At 39.2% G+C, this 23858-nt stretch overlaps 1 protein-coding gene across 6 annotated transcripts in view; it reads right to left on the bottom strand.

Moving 5' to 3' along the window:
* GNB1L (G protein subunit beta 1 like) overlaps window positions 1-23858 on the bottom strand; it is a 41691-nt gene that overhangs the window by 3243 nt on the left and 14590 nt on the right. For 4 of the 6 annotated variants that reach the window (XM_071762683.1, XM_071762685.1, XM_071762681.1 and 1 more), the window contains exons 2-6: window positions 12356-12482; window positions 12055-12180; window positions 9878-10040; window positions 6040-6138; window positions 1420-1635 (exon numbers count right to left, since the gene is read on the bottom strand). In XM_071762683.1, the coding sequence (XP_071618784.1) occupies window positions 1420-1635; window positions 6040-6138; window positions 9878-10040; window positions 12055-12180; window positions 12356-12471 (720 nt within the window). In that variant the 5' untranslated portion in view covers window positions 12472-12482. Of the gene's footprint in view, window positions 1-1419; window positions 1636-6039; window positions 6139-9877; window positions 10041-12054; window positions 12181-12355; window positions 12483-16103; window positions 16175-23858 lie in introns of those variants that run through there. The other 2 variants (XM_071762686.1, XM_071762682.1) reach the window with 2 other exon arrangements.

Raw genomic sequence — 23858 nt, forward strand, 5'->3', positions numbered from 1 at the left:
CTCATATGAAAGATGCGTTTTATTAGGACATTCACACTATGCACAGAGCACAGAAACATTACTTACAGTTTATAATACTTAAGTGTTTAAATTTCTGCTGAGAAAAGCTACTGTCTAGTGTGATGTGCTGAAGATGTAACTTCTCCTGGGAATGTGAATATCCTGTGGAAAACAATACCTGGAATATTTCAGGTGAACAACTGTTGATTTTTCCCATGAGTCATACCTGTCCCCCCGCATTTCAGTTAACTCATAACTGAAACGTGCTGTGGAGAACAATATTTTCTTTGAATTTAGGAAAGAGCTGTGTTATAACCAATATAAAGGAGCAGCTTCTTCTCCAACAGCAGAGTATCTGAAGCTTTAAGAAGGCTGTCATCATGTCAGATTTTGACACCTTGGCCTCAGAAAACGAGTCTCAATACCAAGGTTTTTTTTACTGGGATTTGTATATTCACCTTTCTTCTGCTTCCCTGAGCTAAGGACACCAGATGCAGATGTGTGCAAATAGTTAGAGTGTAACCAGCAACTTACTTCTCTAGGATGACACAGGCACACACAGGGGCTGGATTAGGTCCACTTTAATGTGTGTTCAGGAGACAAATGCCACTTTAAAAACAGGTTAAAGCTCTCAGCAGTGGTGAGGCTGTGCACAGGCGACCTTAATTTTCATGAGTCTTATTTATGCATTTCAGTTTCACACCTAGTTAAAACCTACTTAACCCTTTGGCACTGTTGGAACACTTGCTGAAGTTTCTAGATTGAGCAATGCTTACTGCTATTCTCCAGCACAGCCCCAACTGGCGAGTATGAGACCTCCTTCCAAACCAGCCATTCCAGGTATGCAGAGCTCAGACACAAGCTGATACAGACAATTAACTCATTTTTCCTGTCTCCAGCGAGGGCTCTAAAGGTGCCAAAGGAAGCTGGTTGCCTAAACCTAATGTCCTGTTGGTGCTAGTGAGGCTACTCCTACTCTGTGAAGTATTTAATGTAGTATTTCTGTCCTTCCCACAGTGGAAAGAAACCCCTATCCATTCAAGCAGAACCTTTGGAAAAGCAATCCTTTGTTTCTCATTTTTGTAACTCATTTATAATGTTTAGGACATTCCGAGAGCTGAATACTAACGTGATAAATGAAGATACAGAGGCAATGGCTTGAGTAATGCTAGGCTTGTGTGCCTGTTGCAACTTTGGTAAAACCAGAAACATGTGAGAGAGGGTTTCTTTCTTTTTTTTTTTCTAAATCCTCACCATCTTTTGCTAAGTCTAGTCACATAGCACAGACATTCTAACCAGTCTGTGATTAATTAGCTAGAGATCTGCAACAACTCCTCTTCATGACTAAATATTTTTTTAGTCTATCAAACTGTTAGTGCAAAGTGGGATAAATGACACTAGAGGGCCAATGATCCTGACCTGGAGGTTCTGTTGCTCATTGAGGCTCCAGATGCTAAGCACCTTTTCAGATGAGCCCGAGATCCCCTTGGTCTTCTCCGAGTCAAAGTCAAGGCTCATCACTGGCTCCTGGTGGCAAACAAGTTGGCTCAATGCTTTTGCCATTGACAAATTCCAAAGGACCACTGATCCATCTTCATAGCCAGCCAGAAGCAAGGGTTGTGAACCACAGCTGAGCTGAACAAAAGAGAAGTAGAATTGAGAAGTAAACAGTGTGTAAGGAAAATTATCATCCCCAATTCGGTTTTGGTCAAAGCACTAAGAAAATAAGTTAAAATGCTGACTGGCTTAGAAGCTAAATGTTTGGAAGTCCAAATGTGAAATCTTGACAGTCCATCTACTTACAAAAAGCATTACTAGGTAATGCTATTTTTTATATATGTAATATATAGCTAACATGTATGTGTATCTACATCCATATAGAAAATCTCTGAAAATCCAAAATATTGCTCTTTACAACACCTGAAAAAAAAGCTGAAGTTTTCAGAAGTTCTACTTCATGGCTTGACCTCTGCTTGTGTTCCCTAAAAAAATTACTTAGAGAAGCTGAGTTACTATGAAGCCATATGGATCCATACAGACACTGAAAGAAGTGCCATGCTTAAAGATTCCAGTTTCACATTGCCAAGTGTAGGATTACACATAGGGATCATTTACCCAAGTGCAGCTTAGTGCTTAAAGGTAAACACTGAACCTCTCATCAGGAATCTCTGCGTGAGTCACCAAGGGGTTAACGGGTGCCCTAGTCCCACTGTAACCAATTGAAAGCTATTTTGATTAATGATGTCACAGGCCAAAGGCCATGGCACCCTGGGCAGACACCTAATTTATTTAAGCCTCTGAAATAACTCAAAGAAGGGAACATTACTGGATTACATGTCACACTTAAGGAAAATATTCATCATTGCTCCAGCCAAAAGACTAATGACCCCATGCGCAGTAACTGGTTGTGTGAGTGAAGATGCAAATCCCTAATGAAAAGCAACCAAAATCATCTGTTAATGCCAGTTATTTCTATAATAGAAGAAACCCCAGAATAGACATTGGGATTAAACCCACCTCTCATGTAGGGACATCCTACCCTAAGAAATAGACCTAACAGCTTATTCAGCTCTTTCCAAACACCATCTGATCCCACAGGATTTGTTTTCTTGGCATTCAGTTCAAAATAAAGGTAAAGGATATTTATAAAGAATTAATTTTTATCGGTATCACATTGTTGAATGAAGTTCTTCAAACTTGTTGGCTGTCAATGTCACAATACAAACCTGCAGTGGCCAGAGGCTCACTGCCTCTACTAATGGTCCAGACTATTCTCCCACTGGTTGTTATTTGTTCTAGGGGGAGTTAAACTAACAAGAGATGGGTGGTCTAGGTAATAAGACTGCTGAGTAAAAGCCTCATGTTCATTCTCAGATTTATTCAGCCTCATGAAGCAAGGAACTGATCTCACTGAGCAGGGAAGAAAATTGCCCCCTAAAAAAAGGAAACCAAAAGGGAAATCCCCTACATCATCTTTCTGAACAGGTCTGCCCACGCCTGGGATCCTGCAGGAGCCTCAGCCCTTGCTTTACAATCCCTTTTCTTTTGAAAAGATAGGGAGCATGCTCCGGCTAGAAAGGCTCACAAAGAATGCTTCATAATGCCCAGAACTGCACAATTTTTCTGTCAAATTTATAATTTGCTAAAATAATATGACATCAGATCAATGAATATATGTCAACTATATGAATTAGTTAACTCACTGGGTAGTTTGGATGAAGAGCACCTGGAATGAAACACACATTCCAAATTTTATTTCTATCTAATAAAGGGTAGAGGCCTCAAACCAAAAGAAAGTATTTCATAGATATTTCAATTAAGTTAAAAAAAAAAAAAAAAAAAAAAAAGCCTCCCCCATCATATTTGTACTCCTATGAGCATGTGACTCCTCCAGATGGGCAGGGGGGGCTGCTCTGCCTTCCTTGAACTGGGGCTGCCAGATCTTCAGAGGTGCTCAAAACCTTCATTAAGATAAGAGAGACAGGTGGGTGCTCAGCATCAAGGGAAATGCAAAGCAAAACGGGGTTTTTGGTGTGTGTGTGTGTGTATCTTAACTTACATTTGAACATCAGTAATTTGCAGATGAGATCTAAGACTTGTCTATTTTAAAAACAAAGTATTGTTGTCTGAAACGAAGGTCTCCCACACTTCTTCCTGACTTTCCCTAACCATATGAAGTGTAATATTTCAATGAGTACATATACTTGAACTTAAACAATAAAAGCTATTGAAAGATCAGGGGAGCTCTCAGCCTAATGCCTGGACTCACCAAGCAGGGGTTCACAACAGCCTATATTTATTTCAGTCCCCAGTAACAGACACTTCTGGTGAAAAGTCCTCACCATTAACATTTGGGTTTCAGTAGAAAAATTAAATTATAAATCATTGTTCTTCCTAAGCAGAACATGTTGTTGTTGCATTTGGATAGCTGTCAAGGAAGGAAGAAAAGGTGATCTGCTGTCAACTCAACAGGAATAATTGCTATAGTTTATATAAAGCAATAACTCTGCATTTCCAGTTTCTACATGTATTATTCCTGTGGAATTATTTTGTTTGCACCGTTACGCAACACAGTGCCTTCCCCAAGGAGTGCAAAAAATTTAAGGGAAGGCTGTCCTTACTCCTGCAAATCTTACCCCACCCAATTAGTAATTTCAGGAAGGTGTGAAGCTGAAGGGACAATGTATTTAAGAATATGAACCTTCACAAGGGAAAAAAAACATTGAATGAATTAATCCATTTAAGACAGACCTAGTAAAATGAGAAAGTTTCTAACCAACAAAATAAGCAGATGCCAGCTTTTTAACTACTTAAGAGAAGCCAGTGAGGCTTAATTTAGAAGCCTGACCTAAGCATCCTGCTGCTGGTGGTGTGTTGTTTCCCTGTCTCACAGATCTTATGTTCTTACCATGCAGAAAAAGATCAATGATACCATGGCTGCAGCCCCCAAACTCTTGGACAGCAACCCTGAGCGTACTTCCTCCAGACCATTATGTGTCTCTCCCCATGTCAGCTTGTTTCAACTTGTTAATTTACTGTGCCATAAGCAGTGTCAAAGTCTCTTAGGCAACATGTTGCCCATAAGCAATGGGTTGGGGAGTGCTCATCTGGGTATGTCTGTATTGCCCAATGCAGAACAGAATCCTGGATGGCCTCTGTTCAGGAAGGGGTGCAGCTGGGTTGCTCGTGTTCTGCTTTTATGGTTACAGGGTTACCCAGGGAGCCACTTCCAGGGAAACCACAAAACAGAACACAGAGCATCACTTTACTACACCACATATAATTACTTGCCCTTAAGAGTATCCTCCTCCCCCAGGCTTTTAAACCACGTTGCACACATTTATAAAAGCAAATACAGCTGTGAGACTGTAAGGGATTATCTATCTTTGCCTCTTGCAGTCTAGGAAGTTGTGGTGACTTCCCAGAGCCAGAATTTGCATCGAATAATTTACGTCTCTCAGTTCCCAGTCCTCTGCTTTATCCCCACTGGCAACAAAATTAAAAACTACATAAGATTAAGACTGTGCACCTGCTCTGCTTCTTAGAGAAACAGCAATATTAATACATGTAGAAAATATAGCAAGACAGAGGACTTTCTATACAGGCAACAAAATTTTCAACACTGAGCATTTCACCAGTTATCTTCATCTTATTAAATATGTCCAGGAGACAGAAAACCCCTTTTGTCTGAAATCAGCACCTGACTTTCTCTAGACTTCAGTTGGTTCAGGACTTTCAGTGAAGACACTAAGGTGTAAAATTCAAAACTGATTGATAATTTTTTCAACGGAAACCAATTGAGATGTTCAGGTGAACCTGCAGAAATAATGTATGTGAAATCAGCTCAGATGGTTCTGCAGACCTGTAATTGCTTGTGGCTGGGGGGGTTAAACTGGGAATCAGCTTTGTCATCAGTTTGGTGGAGATTTAGAGCCTATCACCTGAGCTCTTTCCTCCCTCGTCTGCCACCTTTTTGTATTATTTGTCTGTTACTGATGGGACCCCATAAACATCATTTCCTGCATACTCTGCAAATGTGGGTTTTGTCATTAACCGCTTTTATTTATCTTTTTGTCCAAAGCAAATACAACCATAAATATTTTGTTCTTATTGTATGCCTGGAATAGAAACGTCCGTAGACTGCTTCCGTGTCCTGAGGGCACTGAAGTGAATTTAACCTGCCATTAAAATCACTGTTTTTAAGTAACCCAATCATTTTTCATCATTCTTAATGCAGCAAGAAACCATATCAAACAACTGGCTTTGGTAAGTCACTCATTTTCCTCTTGATTGATGCAAAAACCGTATCTATCCTAAGGATACAAAGCTTTCCCTCAGCATTTGCAAATCTTCCATTAAAGCTTGGAAAGCTCTGTAAGTTACATTAAGGATGTTCACAAATCTTTCCCCCCTCTAATAGTATAATTACTTGATTGGTTTGATAATAAATCAAAATCCAAGTGAAGAAAGATTCATGTGCTTCATATAAAATGAATCACAGGGAAAACATTTCACAATTAGCAGGCGCTCTTGCCTTACCTGCCATAGCTTCAGACACATGGGCATGCCCAGCTTGGCACCCACCTCTGGCTTCAAGGTACAGACTGACGTCTTGGATGGCAGCTCCAAAACCTGAACCTGACATCAGGAAAACAAGGGTATTTGGTCAGGCTCCAGGCTGAAATTCTGCTGTTAAAAAACACAAGTCTTTTAAGGTGATTAAGGCTAATATAAGCTCTTTCAGTAAAAACTGTCTGGAGGAAACTGAGGAATGCTTGTTAAATTGGAGCTGTAGGGGAATCTCCAACTATCTAAATAAATGCATTGTTTTAGGGAAGACCAGACAGAATTGCTAGAATGAACACACCCTCTTCTTCCACTCTCCTATTTAATTTGCATTGTAGTCTTCTTTCCATGCAGTAGATTACACCATGCATACAACCAGATACTATTGCAGAATACTTCATCTGAAAGCTTCTGAAAACTTCCCCATTTCTTCCCTCTTTCCTCCTTTTCCACCTTTGTTGCTAAATTTTTTGATTTATTCACTTGTGGACACTTGCCTCCTCTGTTCTGTCACGTTAACACAGAGCTTGTGTGGAAATACAGACAACAGATATATGTTTAAGGTGGATTTTTTATGTACTGTCTGACTGTGCTGACAAACTGTAACCCCAGAGTTATCTGCTAGTGCTGGCTGGAGCAGTGATGGGACACAGGTATTTGTAACACAACACTGTCTGATGCTAAACACAGCAGGGGCAGACAGTGCTGTCTTAAACACCTGCTCTCTCTACACAGCAGCTTCCACTGTTGCTTGCACTGATGGTAATGAATGATGAATCTAATTTTATTTTTTTGTTTTGTTTAGCATGGGGCAGGTTTCTCCTCTACCAAGGAAGTTGCTCATTTCTACCTCAGGATGGTGGCAGGCAAGATCAGGGCAGTCTGCCATTGCAATTTGGCACTGGAAGGTTTTGAGTGTCTTGATTGACATAGAAGTGCCTCAGTCTAAACTCATTCTCAGGACTGGATCTGTTAAGAAGTAGAAGATCTGAGGTATCAAAACTTGCTGCCAAGAACATTACTGGTTCTCAAATGCATACTTTATCATTAAGGTGATACTTTAATAGAAAAAACCCCAACAGTCTGCATTATCTTGTAAAATTAAAAGGCCTCCAACATTTGATAAATGCAGCACCACCAGCCATTCTGGGTAATTTCAGAATGTGCAAAAGCCCAACAGTGCTGTTGGACAGCCCCAGTCATGAGAATTTCCTTAAGCATCCAAGATGAGGTATTACACAAATGCAGCTCCTCTGGGAGCCATCAGTCAAGGTCAAGGCAGCTGCAATGGCTTTCCAGTCCCATACCTTTAGTTCAAAGCTTGCCAGAACATCTTCCTATTTCTAGAGGTCGTCAGCTCACCTGCCAAGAGCCAGATGCACCCTAGGACTGCAAGTCACCAATGTACTAAACACACACTATACAGAACACTTTCTGAAGCCACTTAGCAGGGGAGCAGGAAACTCTTCTCCAGATTTGAGGAATGGAGACTACAGCAAAGAGCCATCCAATACAGAGACCAAACCTATGAACAGACAAGAGCTTGATCATCTGGGAATTCTGGTTCTTTGGACAGAAACTCTTGACAAAAGATGTTTTTCTCTTGGCAACTTCCTTGCTATCAGCATAACAACCAAGTTCCCTGTTGCAGGAAATGGGCTATAAATATGAAGATGACCTGCTCCTCTTGTCTTTCATCACTGGCTCTCCAAAGGGCCTTCTCTGCAAGACTGAAACTGAAACTTACATAATAAAGAGGGATGTGTGCTGTGGTGTAGGCACTTCTGCAGGTTAAAAGTAAAACCAAAACAAAACCAGCTTCACTTTTACATTAATTAAAAATGGACAAACTGGTACAAGGGCTACAGTTTGGCTTGCAAAAGGACAAAGGAAAACATGAAGATGACAAAGGCTTTTTGCAGAAGGCAGACAAGCATGAGTTGTCTCTGCTAGACTGACAGTTCCAGAGACTGTCTGCATTAGAGGCAGCTGAGCTTTAGAAATAAATACTATTTCATATATTTTGACAACTGTAACCTAAAACTTGAAGTTCTGTGTTTATATTGGTTTTGCTTAATAGGAGAAAGCTTTGCATTTGCCTGAGGTTAATAGTGTTCCTGGGTGGCTAAAACTGGCCACAAGGAAACACACCCTTTTTCTTTTTCACATTAATAAAGCTTTTAACATGTTTCTGGCAAATTGGCAAGAAAAGTACATGTAACTCATAATTGGTGATTTAAATGCAATCATGAACAAATAAATGCCTGTTCAGATCTCATTATTTATGGACTGAACCTGCTTTAAGACAAAATTACTCTTTTTTTGGGCACCAGCCAAGCATAAACACTTATTAAGTCTTAATTTTAATCATAAGCTGCAAATGTACTGTCTCACAGAGTGCTGCCTATTTGGAAGCACTGTATGTTATGGGAGGTTATGTGAATTTCTTGAAACCTGACAGAGTTCTAATGTGAAGATTCAGACCCAGAGAGGAACTCTTACCTCAGGAGAGAGCAAATCATTATCAGTTTGCAGGGCCCGAGCAAACAAATGAAAACAAATGAGATGAGCTGTAAGAGACACTGGGGTAAATGTCTTCTCTTTTGAGTCAGATGATCATTTAATTCTTCATTACTAGAATGTGTGTGTGTACTATATGCCTGACACAACAGCTCTTCTCTGGCTGACACAAGAATGCACTGGTAAGAACATGCAATGTAGCATGTTCTTTGTTTGGTCAATACAAGGAATGGAACCTGGGAACCAGTTGTATTTACTGGTACAGTGGCTGTATCTACAGGCTCACTCAGTTCTGTGAAAGACTGAACACTCTGGCCGTGAGCCAGCAATGTACTTAAATATGTGCTTAACTCCTGAACAATAAAAAGTTCACATTTTCTTGCAACACAGGCACCATTCCCCACTTATTACTTCTTATATAAAATACACAACTTTCAGTTTCAAGATATGCATCCTATAGTCCAGAAAAGCATGGACCTTTTATGCTGGTGAACAATTTGCAATGAGCTAAAGCATTTATTTTCAGATTTATGCCTTCCCCCCCTCCCCCCCCCCCGCCACCTTTTTGGTATTTTGATGCCAAGTATTTGAAATAATTTATTTTTGTGTGATGTCCTCAAATAGTCCTTCAAAGAAAACAAAGACACAATTTGTACAGGCAGAAGTAGAAATTGCCAACAAAGCTGCCAGTCGGTTGTTGCTGTGACACTGAATATTAGATGTGGACTTATGGATGTGGGTAGGAACTGAAATGGACCCTACAATTACTTCACACTGAGCAAGCCTCTGGCCCTAATAGCAATTCAACTGTTTCCAGCCAAAGTGCCAGATAAAGAATTAGCCTGGGGTGAAAGACCACATACTGCTTTGCAGATACCTGCACCTCCCCTTGTCTCACTAAACATGACTTCCAGTTTCAGGTGGAGGATGAGGAACACCTCCATCTGATGACAGACTTTCTAACCATTAGTTCCCCAGAAGGACTCTTGTTCCCCTTTAATAGTATCCAGCAGCACTACAGTTTTCAAAACCCCTACACATTAAAGACCAGCAGCAGCTGCAAATAGGTGCACATCAGACAAATCTTGGGGTGGTATCCTTGTTATTAGAGCACCAGTTCTATAATTCACTCATCTTTCTGGTAGGCAAAATTAGTGACTGGAACCCTCAAAGATTCCTTGGGCCACCGTCTCTTGAGCAGAGAACTGGAGAGCAATGGTGTTTCCCCTTCTGAGCTATCCCATTTCAAAACCAACAGCAATCTCCCAAGCACCAGAAACACACTTCCTACCTCCTCCAGGGCTTTGGATGCCATGGCCATTAGCCAGCGGCCCTGAGCCACCTTTAACAGAGAGCACCTGCAGAACCCCACATTCTCCGTGAAGACAGAATCCGTCACTGAAGTCCGTCCTTCTGCTAAATCCCACAGGCAGATCCTCTGGTCACGACCCTGACTGTACAGTAGAACAAGTTATCCATGAGCAGCAGGACTGAAGAAGCCTGGCTTCCTGCAGGCTGGCGTCTCAGAGTTGGGTATTTAACATGCAGTAAAGCTGTCAGCTGAGTACAGCTTCTGTGGGGGCATTAATGGGGTCTTCATGAAATGTATCACCCAGCCCACCACCCTTCTGGCTGCAGACTGGTGGAGAGGTTCAAATTTGCCAGGTGGAGGGAGGACTTGAGAGTCAGGCAGGTACAATCACAGTAAGCTCTGTTCCCTTGTGAAGAGAGACTTGATCAAACAGTGTTACACAATTTATATGTGCCTATATATTTATGGAGTCTCATGAGTATTTGAACATTTTCATAATAAAAGGATTTAGATTTTACCATTGATTAGATCTGATTTAAAAGGAAACAAAAGTATCCAGAGAGTAACACATTTAACACTCATTCACCCTAGCAATGAAATAGAAATGTCAAGCGTGTTGACAGCTGAGAGACAAATAGCAAGACAACAGATGTGGACTGTTGTCCACATAAAGGTAAATAAAAAGATACAGTTACTCAGTGGTGAACTTCCCACAGCCACAGGGAGGGTACGGATGACTGTTAGGAGTGTGCGTGTGTGGAGACACCACAGGAGAGGGACTGGCAGTACAGGAAGTAGCAGGAATTAAACAATGAAACAATGGTTAAAACATCCAAAACCAGGGAACCAGCAGCTGTATCACCAACGTACTGGTGCAGCTCACACAGAGCCTCCTCTGCAAACCTCTCCATCCCACAGCAAAATCTGTGTTGGTCCCAGACAGTAAGACTGAGGGCAAAGGGCACAGCATCACTTCCTACAAGTTCCCATGGCTCCACTGGCTGAGGAACAAAGTACCACTGTGCAGAAACCTCCAATCCACAAACAGGAGCAGCACAGGATGTGTGCTCATGTTATCACCTAAAACAAGGAGTCATCAAAAATCCCTTATCCATTTCTTACTTTAAGTAACTGTATCACCTGATGGAACTATGAAACCCAAACTGAGGTAGATGCACATCTACAAACTGCTGGGGATTTCTTCAAGATCAGTACAGGAACTCCCATCTGCCATTTAGCTTAGCAACAAACTATCAAAACATTTATAGCACTAGGTACATCAACAATGTGGTACTGTGAGAAATTGTTGTAATTTAGCTTTAGAACAGAGAAACAAAAATTACAGGCAGCTGCTGTCCTAGAATTGCACTGCTATGTGAACTGTTATAAATATGCAGGAGAATGAGAGGTATGGAAAAACTCTATAATTAAACAAACAGTACTTATTCAATGTGATTTTGTGGGGGAGAGTGTTGATAATTGTACTTAAGCAGATAACAAATATAAATGCTAATGAGTTCCACTGTATATTATAAGAGATGTCTTCCCTAGATAAACATGTCAGAACACCTCCTAGTCATACAGACACTTTGGCATCTACTCTAGATCACCTGTCTAATCCAAAGTACACAAATCTTCCCGACCTTCCCTTGCTAAATGTGAGCAGAAGATATTTTGCAACAAAGCAGAGGTGTACAGCTCAGCCTTCCTGCTCATTTGCAGCCTTCCATTCTCTATCTTGGATTCTTCTCTTCCTTTCCTACCTTTTTGCTCCCCCCCTTCTATTTATAAATTCTTTATATCAATTCCCATCTTTCCTGTGAACCAGTTGTGAAGCATTTGTCAACTTCAAAAGTGTTTCCTTTCCCTAAAGGCCTCACCTGATCTCAGTGCAGTAATAAAGACACTATGGACCTCAAGTTGTTGTGATTTCATCACATATATAAGAAATTAATTGTATCATTCTCCCCACTTTTTGTTTTACAATCTGTCTGTATTTTTGTACTTCTGTACTTTTCCATGTGTTGGAGAGTCTTTCAGTGACTCTAGAAATAAGAGATTAGTTTGGGTTTGGGGGGTTTTGGGTTTTTTTCCTTCAAATCCTTTACATCACAGAAACAGGAATAATTTCACTGTTGTTTGTCTGCTTTGCTAACCTGAGCAGCCTGTCTTTACCACCCAACGTCTCCACACAGTAGACTGATTTCCTTCCATGGCCATCCAGTGCTGTGTCCACTCTGTGTGTTTTCAGGTTCCAGACATGGATGAGCCCATTCTCAGACCTGACAGTAAGAACAGATGCTTTTAGTGTGACCACTACAGACAATCTGATAAGACAGTCTAATACTTTTTTTTTTTCCAATCATTCTCCATATAAAATTTATCTAATAATACACTTTATTTTAAAAGCAAGTGTCCACATAATACTCATGAAGCCAAAAATCCTGGTTTACTTACCCAGAGAAAAGAATGGGGACATCAGGTTCTTGGCCTCCACAGGAAAAATGCAGAGTGTGGACTGCAGCACTGGTACCTCTGAGAATAAACTGTGGGTCTGGAGGTGGCAGAGCCATTAAGCAGTGGGCTGAAGGGGTGAGAAGAAGAGAGATGTCATAGTGAGTGAGGCAGCCTAGGGTGAAATTGCCACTTTAAATATAAATAAGTATAAATAAAGGACATTAGCTTTTCATCTTTGAGTTATTATTGGATATTATTTCTATGTGTGATACAGTTCATTGTAAAAGTTTTTCCTCTTAGCACTGACTGTTCAAGCAGCTGTCAAATCTGCTTTTTGCTGCATTTGTTTTTAAGCAAGGTAAGTGCTGAGCTGGCTGTGTGTATGCAGCTCTTGCACACTTGTAAATACAAAATTTTTCAGCTGTTCTTCCTGCTGAAAAGGAAGAACTACAACATGCAAGAAACTGGATACCTGTAATTTCAGTGGGCAAGCAATTTATCATTCCTCTTAGCCCCTTGGCAAGTCTTTCCCCTTCCTCCCCATAAAATACTATTTCTTTGATTTCCATTCACAACCACTTACAGAAAAGCACTGCGGTGAAAATAGAAACCAAAAAGAATTTCAGAATAAATGAAAACAGCCCAACTGTGTCCCCTCACCTCAGTATCAGCTTTTGAATTGTGTTTAATTGTTGCGCTACAGGCTGGGCACAGAGTGGCTGAGAGCAGCCAGGCAGAAAGGGACCTGGGAGTCTGGGTTGACGGGAAGCTGAACAGGAGCCAGCAGTGTGCCCAGGTAGCCAAGAAGGCCAATGGCATCCTGGCCTGTATCAGGAACAGCGTGGCCAGCAGGTCCAAGGAAGTGATTCTGCCCCTGTACTCAGCGCTGGTGAGGCCACAGCTCAAGTCCTGTGTCCAGTTCTGGGCCCCTCAGTTCAGGAAGGAGATTGAGGTCCTAGAGCAGGTCCAAAGGAGGCAACTGGGCTGGTGAAGGGACTTGAGCACAGACCCTATGAAGAGAGGCTGAGGGAGCTGGGACTGTTCAGCCTGGAGAAGAGGAGGCTCAGAGGAGACCTCATCACTCTCTACAACTCCCTGAAAGGAGGTTGGAGCCGGGGGGGTTGGTCTCTTTTCCCAGGCAACTCTCAGCAAGACAAGAGGTCATGGTCTTAAGTTGTGCCAGGGGAAGTTTAGGTTAGATATTAGAAAGAATTTCTTTACAGAGAGGGTGATCAGACATTGGAATGGGCTGCCCAGTGAGGTAGTGGACTCTCCATCCCTGGAGATATTTAAAAAGAGGCTGGATGTGGCACTCAGTGCCATGGGCTGGCAACCGCAGCGGTGGGTCAAGGGTTGGACTTGATGATCTCTGAGGTCCCTTCCAACCCAGCTAATTCTATGATTCTATGATTAATGGATGTCCTTGCTATTGCATCTCATTTGCAGGTCTACCCTGAGTGTTTATAGATCAGTAATCACCATGGTATCTATAGGTTGTAATTAAACACAATTATACTTTAGAACTAGTGATGAAACAGGATTCTTCTGCATAATGTGCAATTCTACCTCAATGGCACTGTGTAATTATGTATGAACATAATGAGCTCAGTGGATAACCTCCATGTTTTAGTGCCCTGACTCATGTTTTATGATGTTGTCTGATGATCTAGAGTCATGACAGGCTGAAGGAAATTTTCAGATGTGCAGGTTACATGATGTACAGGTTCACCCCCATGGTGAGATCCAGCTCCCAAGTGCCTCTAACATGGTTCACCTGTGCTATAAACCTGTTAGGGTAAGGGTTTTGTCACCAGTCACCTCTTTAGGACTCCACAGCCATCTGCTGTTGTCCTCAAATGATACTTCCTAGAACCATGTAAATAAAATAGTAGCTAGGCTGCTTGGGTCCCTCTTTGTGGTGGAAGAATCCTGGGTTACTGCACTGAGCAAGGAAGACAAAATAGAACTGAGTCAACCCAGAGGCTATCTGGGATTACAGGGTAGGTTTTTAATAGCATTTTTCTAATTACTGACACAGAAGTTTTTGCTGACAGACAGCAAGTGTGTGCGTGGCTGTGGGAAGGGTTTTACCTGGCATGAAACAGACGCTACTAATGCATGTCTTTACAAGGACAGTATTTCAGAAAAATCCTGAGACTGGCTACAGGAAAAAAAAGGCAACTGAAAGCATACTTTCAAGCTGTAAACAAATAGAGTGGTTTTTTGCTAATCAGCCTTCTGAATCTAGACATTTGGGCTTCATATTAGACCTATGTCATTTATTCTTGGGTACATGAGTCCTTATTACTTCCTATGAATGAATGGCAGAGTGACAGTATTAAGAGTCTCATTTTTTCCAGCAAGTGCTGAACTATAAAATTCCATCTGTGCTGTCTTCTTCATCATGAGTTTGGACAAGTCACTTAAAGCCAAGATTTAATTAAAAATTCTCAGGTACCTAAATCAACAGAAAATCCCATGAGGTCACAAAGAGATGGAAATTTTGTACACTAGTGCCTTAACAACTCCAAGAAAGCATCCATCTGTTCCTGTTGATACATAAACATTCTTAAAAAAAATAAGTTAGCTTATCTTCAGCTCACCAGGTACCTCAGTATCTTTACTTCCAGGGACAATGAAATACATTGTGGTATACTAATACTGACACATTATGGTTATACCATGCTTTGCTAAGCAGACAGTTACAATATGATGACTGTGTGATGGCTAAAGCCCCTGGGTAAATTTTTCAAAAGTGCATTAGTGATTTGGAAGCCTACGACTCATTTTCAAATGAATTTTCCATCCTAAATCTCTAGGACTTTTTAAAGTTTCACCCCAGGTGTCTGAAAATGAGTTCTCTAATTAGCACAACATTTATTTTCTTGTTAACTCCATCTAGCCTCAGGGAAACCAATCTGTTCTTGTTAACTGGGGATTTCTGCAGCAAATTTAATTAAATGAATTTGCTTAGTATTTAGGCTGGTCTGAGAGCAAAATCTGGCTCAAGGGCTTGAACAAGCAAAGAACAACCTACTGAAGAAAGTTCATTTAAAAGCATCTTACTGTATGTTTGTCCTTGAGATTCTCATGCTATGACTCCTGCCTCCTATGAAAGCACATTCAAAGACATGAATCATTTTGCTTATGGCATTATTTGTTTGCAAGAGGGTATCACCAGTAAGAGATGCAACACCTCATCATCACGCTCTTGTTTATTAAAAGATGTCCCAATTTTTATTTCTTCCAGCCTTCCCCGTGCTGGTAAGAGCATCCTCCCTCAGGGGCTGAGCTGCCCTCTGATACGATACAGACAACTCAAAGTATTCTTCCCAGGGCACACTGCAAACACTTGGGCTCCTGTTTAGATTCTGTTTCCTACATGAGTGGAGAGTGGAAAACCCAGTTGCTCAAATTAGCATTTCAATTAGAAAATGGGTATATGCACAACACATTACGTACAATACATTAGGTATTAAAAAGATTTTTTTTTCTCAAAAAAATGCTTCTACTAAATGCCACAGCAACTTAATGTCTTTAAAAATTACATTATTATACAGAACAACTCACTATTAATATTCCATAAAAATCTGACTTTGCTTAGGTTGCAATTAGAATAAACTTCAAACTATTTGAAAGTCTACGCAGTGGTATTCTAGTATTCTAGACACTTCAGCATTTGATATAAAAAAGTTAAGCTTTTATTTAATAAGAGTCATTTAAAATACGTAAATGTCAAAAGGATTACCTTAGAAAAATCTCTCAGAGAATTAAAAACATTAACAGATTCCCACAGGAAAAATTCCAGCAGAATTCAGCAACTCTCCTGTTCCCACTCCTGTCACTTGTATTTCTATCACACATTGAAGCAAAAACAAATTGCTATTAAAATATCATCCAAACACCCTCCTCCCCCTACAAACTCCACAGTTCAGTTTGAGATACTAATGGCTCAAGCAAAGCCAAGAAAATATCCTCTTCTTTTTTTCTTTAGGCTTATTTAGAGTAGTAAAAACTCAGTGGTAAAAGAGCTTTCTCAGGTATAGGAGAAATAAATCTCTCTAGGCATGTCTGGCAAACTGATTTGGGATTGAAACCAGCAGGTGTGCAGCCATAATTACTACTACAAAATATTCAACACATCCAGGTGTGCTCACAAACAGATACATGAAAATCCCTGTTATTTTTTGAAAATTCCTACTCTACCAGGTGCCACCCTCCCAAAGGAAAAATCGGAGTAAAGTACGAGTTAAGATGTAAATCTATTGTTCTTCCTCTTTTCCAGGTTACTTCTTTTTCATTCATGCAAAAACCCAGTTTCAGTCTGCACTGCTGTGCCTACCTGCACTCACACAAAATCTGTGACACTGCCACGATGTATGGTGCAGCTCTACTGCACGAGTGTGTTTTCCAAGTGGGTCACTAGCTGTAACTGCAGAGGAACTAAGTGGAAATAAAAGACTCGCTCAAACCAATACTGTAATGCAAACAATTTTGTGTATTGTGTTACATTTGCAATCTCCAGCATCACAGCATAGCAAGCAGCCCTTGCAGTAGGAGCTTTCCAAACACAATATTCCCATGTATGCAGCCTCTAACCCACTGCACACAACTGGGTTTCATAGTGGAGAAATACAAACTATCCTGCCCAAGAAACCCCCTGACAGCACGGCTGCACCAATTACTGCCTGCCTGGTGTGTGACTTACTTGAGTAACACAGATCAGGAGGGTCCCAACAGCACCCCATATACCTCACTGAATTAGAGTGCCAGAACACAGCAGGACTGAGAAACATCTTGGGACACCCCTAGCACACACAAAATGCTGCCTGGTTATGTGGCACTTCTAGGACGCAGAGAACAAGAGTTTAGGGCTACACGAACCCATTTAGTGAGTCCTATTTCCACACATAGCTACAAGAGATGTCAGAGAAATCTGCAGAAGCTGAGTGAGTTAAAGTTCATCCCGTCTGACTGTGAAAGTGAATTCTTACAGGTTACGGGTACAGGGGTTGGTAAACACATAATTTTTCGGACATGTTGTGGCAAATTTTTAAGCCCAGATTTTAATTTTGCAAGTGAAACAAACAAACAAAAAAAATTACAGACCACACTAAAACAGGGAAATCGGCAATAAAAAAGAATGTTGCAAGACAATCATCTGAAGAAATCTCTTTGCATCTGAGGTGAAAAATAGCTGACTTATAGAGAAAATAGCTGATTATAGAGAAATACTACATTTGTATCCCATAATGGGCTAGCACATAGAAGACATTTATGGAATAATGGGACAGCAACTTTGCTTTTTGCATTCTTACCCCAGTCCCTGAAACACACGCTGTCTCTGGTGTACAAATACAGAAACATTCACTAGTAAAAGTAAAACCAGTATTAGCAACTGAAGTTGTATACCAAGTGCCTGCACAGATCAAGATGTGGGAGTGCTACACAAATAGTTGCAAAGGTCAGACCCTCAGAATATGTGAAAATTCCTTCCTCGGTCAACTAACAATGCAGCTTTCAGTTTAAAGCTTTCTTTGCTATATGTGCTGCTAAACTAAGATATAAACTGTACTATCCTTCCTGAATTTCTTTAAATATAATTTAAAAAATAATTTCTTTCAAGTGGAAATCAGAAATTAGAAGACATCTTTAAATCAAGAAAGTGATTTCAAGCAGAAATTAGAATTCGTAGAAATTTCTCATTTAAAAAGTTAATGTACTGATAAAGCACTCTTCATTTCCAGGAGGAGGAATAACCAAATGCTGTCTCTTAAATTGGTTACTTATTATCTACCTATGACTACCAAAATAAGGATTAGGCACAGTGATGCATACTTTTATTTTCTATATGCCTTCAAAACCTAAAAATCCAAATAAATAAATTTATAAAGAAAAAGTCCCAATGGTGGACTAGAAGCATTCAACAGTGTGCTTGTGCTCTGACTGGAAAATAGAGTATCCAGATACTGTACGCAGATAGAATTCTCTTGCTTGCAATCCTCACTAGTTAGAGACATCAATGTCAAAGAGAATGCCATGATTTGTATGACCTAGCTATACAGTCTTTTATTAACTGATATCATAAACCTGTTGCCACACAACCAACATTACAACTGAGAAGAGTCCTTCCTTTTATAGGCTGGGAACAATAAATGCTGTCAGAGCTTTCATTCTGAAGAGTCACCAAGTCAGTTCTAATGACTAACAATGCCTGCCTGCTCAGAAAAACACTTCAAAAGTCTCATTGAGAGAGGTGCTGAGAATCCCCATTTTCCACTGACTATAAGGGAATTTTGTTCACCCTCTCTCAGGAGCTCCCCAAAATTACACAACATTTAGACAATGAATAATGGAAGTTTCCACATTTTAATTGTAATACTCAATGGACAGATAGAAAAGAAAATTGCTTATCAGCAATTGGTGATATGCCAAGAAATCTTATGGGAGCAGAAAAAAAAAAGACTAATAATGATTTCCACTCCGACAACGTCTCCTCACAGTTTTAGCACCTTTTTTGTCGCTAAGCATCCCCTTACTGAATGAGGCTAAACCACAATATATTACAATTTAAAGTAATGAAGTTTGCAAGAAAACCGTCTATAAATGTCAAGTGTGTAACCTCAGGAATACTGAAACCCAGGCTTGTGTCTTGAGGTTCACTTTTAAACGCTTCCATCTGCAATTTTTAGAAAAGTCACTATACAATAATTGTTTTCTATATGAAAACATAGATTCAGCATGGGAACAAAACTAAGAATGATTGTAATTATTTGAAAGACACCAAGTTAGCATATGGATCTCATTGCCACTTACACATTTTGGTCACTGAAACAAAAAGCTATTAATCAATATGTAAAAGCCATAAATTAACATAAACATTAATCATTCTAATACTCCCACTGTGTCGGACTGATAATTTTTTTTCAGTCTTTCATTCTGACACACTCACCTTCAGCTATCAGCTGGTTGACCTTTTTTAACACAGTTAAACATTTTGGGCATTGCAAATCTTACTGAAGTAAACATTTTGGAGACAGCCAAATATCATGGATACGTTTATGCCAAAATATGGAGTCTGAAAACATAAGAGCCCCTGCCTCACACATCGTTGTGCTAGCTTTTAATAAGGGAATCTAAAATACGGCTGAAATAGACAAAATTCCATTGTTTCATAAACAGGTTCGTTTTGCAGATGAAGGAAAAGACACCCATATGTTTCACTTTCTGAAACCATTAATTGCTTGGTAAAGTGTGACGATATAATTACAGACAGCCTTGTTTGGAGAAATAAAACAGGCACAAAAGCCCATACTATTTCAGCTCTGCAACACACTCTCCATAAAATTAATTAAAAACAAAAAAAAAAAAAGACAACACATGCCTAATCACTGTGGAAAAACTAACGAATATGAAAACGCACAATGTAAGTGAAAAGAAGTATTTATGTAACTGTCGCTCTATACCATACTGTCAGACCTAAAATAAATTTAAGTTTGTACCCTTGATAAATCATTGTAATCTAACAGAAAGTTGATAAGCCAAGACTCATCAAAAGATTGTTTTGAGTAGCCCCTAGCCCAGCCATGCGCAGCAATCTGTCAGCCACAGGGCTCTGTCTGACCATCCTCCTTAATTAGGGTGCTGCACAGTGCCACATCAGCTACAAATCTTTTGGTTCCAAGAGGTAATAATGTCCTCAGATAGCAAAGGCTTAATTAAACATCTTACAGACATTTTAGCAGACATTTCCTGCAATAATCTTGTTTAGTAACAAACTATTAAAAAGAATTGACAGAGAAGAAATTTATCAAGTTGTTACAGCAACTGAAGTTGTTTGGGCCAAAATTATATGTCTGCAATTTAGGATTCTGTAACTTGGAGCAATTAAAATATCACTTTATTTGGAAACTAATTAATTCTAAACACATATTTTTCCCATGACAAACTTTCATGATTATTTAATTTATTCCATTCTAATTATACTTTAATTAATCTACTCTTGTATAATATTATACTGTTATTCTGGCATTTGACCAACGAAGACAATAAATTGATTGCAGTTCCGTTGTGCAAGACCAGAAACTGTCATGCCAGTTTCAACACCACGTTTATTTATTTGTCTGTTCTATTACTTTTCTTTTCCTCCCACAGGGCATAGGAACATGAAATACAGCACTAATCAGATGACATTTTGTCTTCTATATTTTTCTCTTCAAAGCGTGAGATAAAACTTAAGAGTTTTTAATATTAAGGAAATGTGTATGTAACATGATATTACATAATAAAAATGTAACCTATAGGAAATTAACTCATACTTTTAAAATTCATCAGACAATGACTTATCAATTGATTCCCGATGTATGGAACAATGTCTTCCAGAGCTGCAGCAAACAGAGTTCTTTCCATTGACACTGAGCTCTGCTCAGGATATGGCCTGATACAGTCAACAACAGGGGAAAAAGAGACTGAACCCTTTATGCATTCTTATCTTGAATTACATTAATTTTAGCAAGTTTTACAAGACACTGCATTTTAATTTTGCATCAAGTTATCTTAGATCCAACTAAAACAAAAGTATATAGTTATTTTCTTCTCTAGGAATATTATATTTGGATTAAAATCCAATATAAGAAATACACACAAATATTTTATTACACACAGGAATAGTTGTGTTGTGGTTTATTTCGTTTTGGCCATACTTGAAGTAAAAATTACTGTCATTTACAGTCAGAAATCCTCAACTTTCTCTGAGTACAAACACCCCTGAAATTCACACTTCTTACACATTTGGTGGTAGGAAAGACTGAGCAGTGACTCTTATGAAGACCTGATGAAGCAATCTACTTTTCATGTACTTCTGAAAGTTCTGCTCACATTCCTGGCTGTATACTTTGTTCTGCTTATGAAATAACCCCCTATTGTACACACTTTACCAAAAGTGAGATGCCTTGCAGAGGCAGACAATTAAATTAAAATGTACTTCAATTTGAGCTCTAACAGTGCTTTCCAAAATATTTCCTTTTACTTTAATAATGCAGTTTACATTCATAGAATTAAACAGAAAAGTGCAAAATACATTAAAAAAATGCATACTTGTCGAAAGAGGAAAAAAAAAAATCATGCATGTAACTGAGCAGGATAAGTACCAACACTGCCATAGTGGCAGATGCATTTAAATCAGTGTATTGTACCCATTTCCTACCTGCCACATTTATATTCTCAATATTTGTTTCATAGCAGTTAACAAATACACTTTGAAACTGCAAAAAGGATAAGCTGATGTAAACTTACAAGGAATATTAAATAAGCAAAGATAATTCCTATTTGTGCCCAGCCCAGCTCATGCTTCAAATTCCAGATTTTGGATCTGATCTACACCCACCCAAACTGCTAGGTGATACTGGTGAGACTGATCAGACAGAGAAGGGTTTGCAGGATTAATTCACTACACTGCTATTTCCTAAAGCAATCTCTCTTGGAGAGGTGTGTGCTACTGTGTAAACTACAGCACGGCTCTGAGGCAAGCATTATTATGGGTCATTCCCTGCTGATGAAGAAACTGAGGCAGAGACATTAAGTGACCTGCCAAAGTGGCACTGTCACAAAAATTGGGGTTAGGACCCCACTCGCTGACTCCAGACACAGTTCCTACTCACAGCCAGTGAGACTCACATGCCTCACAGTATTCTATGAAACAAAGCAATGTGGGAAGTACTTTAGTCTGCATCAAATTATTTGGCTAAAACTTTAAATTCTTATTGTGGCGAACTCTCAAAGTTAGTAGCAATTGCATTCAGTAAAGAACATGCCATTTAGTGTATATATTTTACTTTCTCAAAATAACCCTTCAGTATTTTAAAAAAAGACTTAGTGTAATGTACATACCTTTTAAATCTGAGTCACAGTCACAGATTATGTAGTATTTTCATACTATGAAATATCCCACAAATTCAGTTACTAATATTATGTGTCACTTGTCTATTAGGATTCCCATGCAACACAGTGTATTTGGATAAGCCAAGCTACTGGAGAGCAAATTAGTCCAAGAAATCTAATAATGATCACTATAATTCCACTGCAAACAGGAATGACATTTACAAGGCACATATTACCTGGATATCAAATAAATTTTTAAAAAGTTTATTTTAACAGTCTAGACTAAGCTTACACTTAAGATACAAACCCACAGTTGTTCTTTCATGCCAGTTTGATCACCTAAGTCTATATCCACCTTGCATAAGCATTAGGATGCATTAGTTAAATATGCTCATCTCCAAGGCTCTGAAATCAAAGTAATCATACATTAAACAGTTAATATTTGAGGAATACTAAAAAAAAGCTGGTACCTCATTTAAGAGTGGTTGAATACTGCTGATGCTTACTTTGCAGTTTCTAGAACTGTTTTCTGTCTACAATGCTTTGATCAGATAGTTTCTGTGTTTTAAGAAGTTATGCTAACTACTATTTAGCAAACAGAGCAATAAAACCGAAGTTACAGAATAGAGTTACACAGTGTACATGTGTAACTTCAAGCTTCACTCCTCTCATCCAGCATAAACTGTTCCTTAACAAAAACATAGTGAAAAACACAAAGCTGTTTCACCACCTTAATTTGAAAAATTGAACAATTCTGTAGTACCTGAACTTGAACTCCCAGCCTTTGAATGTGTGCTGAACAGCCCCCTATTGTACCACACTTTTATGCTGGCAGGAACTGAAGTGTCAATCTTTCACCATATAATCAGATTCTGTCATGTTCTGACCAAATTCATTAGGAAAACTTTTACCAGCCCTATTATCTCAAACCAGAGAATCTAGATCAAAGTATAACCAATTTTAAACCACAATAAAACTGTTATAAATATTTAAACACTAATTAAAAGGCTTCTTTTGTTAAAGAGTAAATAAATAATTGATAGCTACCTCTTCTTACACATACTACTAAATGCAACCATATTTATCTCATGTTCAGAAAAACAGGACCCATATATGGTGGAGGGTGGGAAGAAATGCACTTAAAAGCAGTCATTTGAGAAGATGGAGGGTTGCTAGACTTCCAAATCATTTGCCTAAAGTAAGTCCCAGCGAGTCCTCATTCATTAACCTCTGAATATCTTTGCTAACTCCATTCACATTGGACAATTGTATCTGCTTACTTCATCCAGATGTACTGGATGGACACTGTACCCAAAAGGAGAGAATACTTCTTAAAGAAATCCTACATCAATAAGTAATTTCTCAGTAAACACAATGATATTGTCATTTTTTTCCCCTAAAATATGCATGATCTTGTCTCCTAAAAAGGTAAATAACTGTAATTAAGTTTGTCAGATACATTTTCTGCTTTTTAAATAGATGACATCTGCACAAAACAAACACTGAACATAAAGAGTGTACTAAACATTTACACTTGTCTCCATTTCAGGTAGATACCAAGCATGGCATAAGAGGGAATCACAGAATTCATATTAATATAATAGCAAGGAACTGAGTTTATACT

Source organism: Heliangelus exortis, chromosome 19 (genome assembly GCF_036169615.1).
Source record: "Heliangelus exortis chromosome 19, bHelExo1.hap1, whole genome shotgun sequence".
Taxonomy (NCBI): domain Eukaryota; kingdom Metazoa; phylum Chordata; class Aves; order Apodiformes; family Trochilidae; genus Heliangelus; species Heliangelus exortis.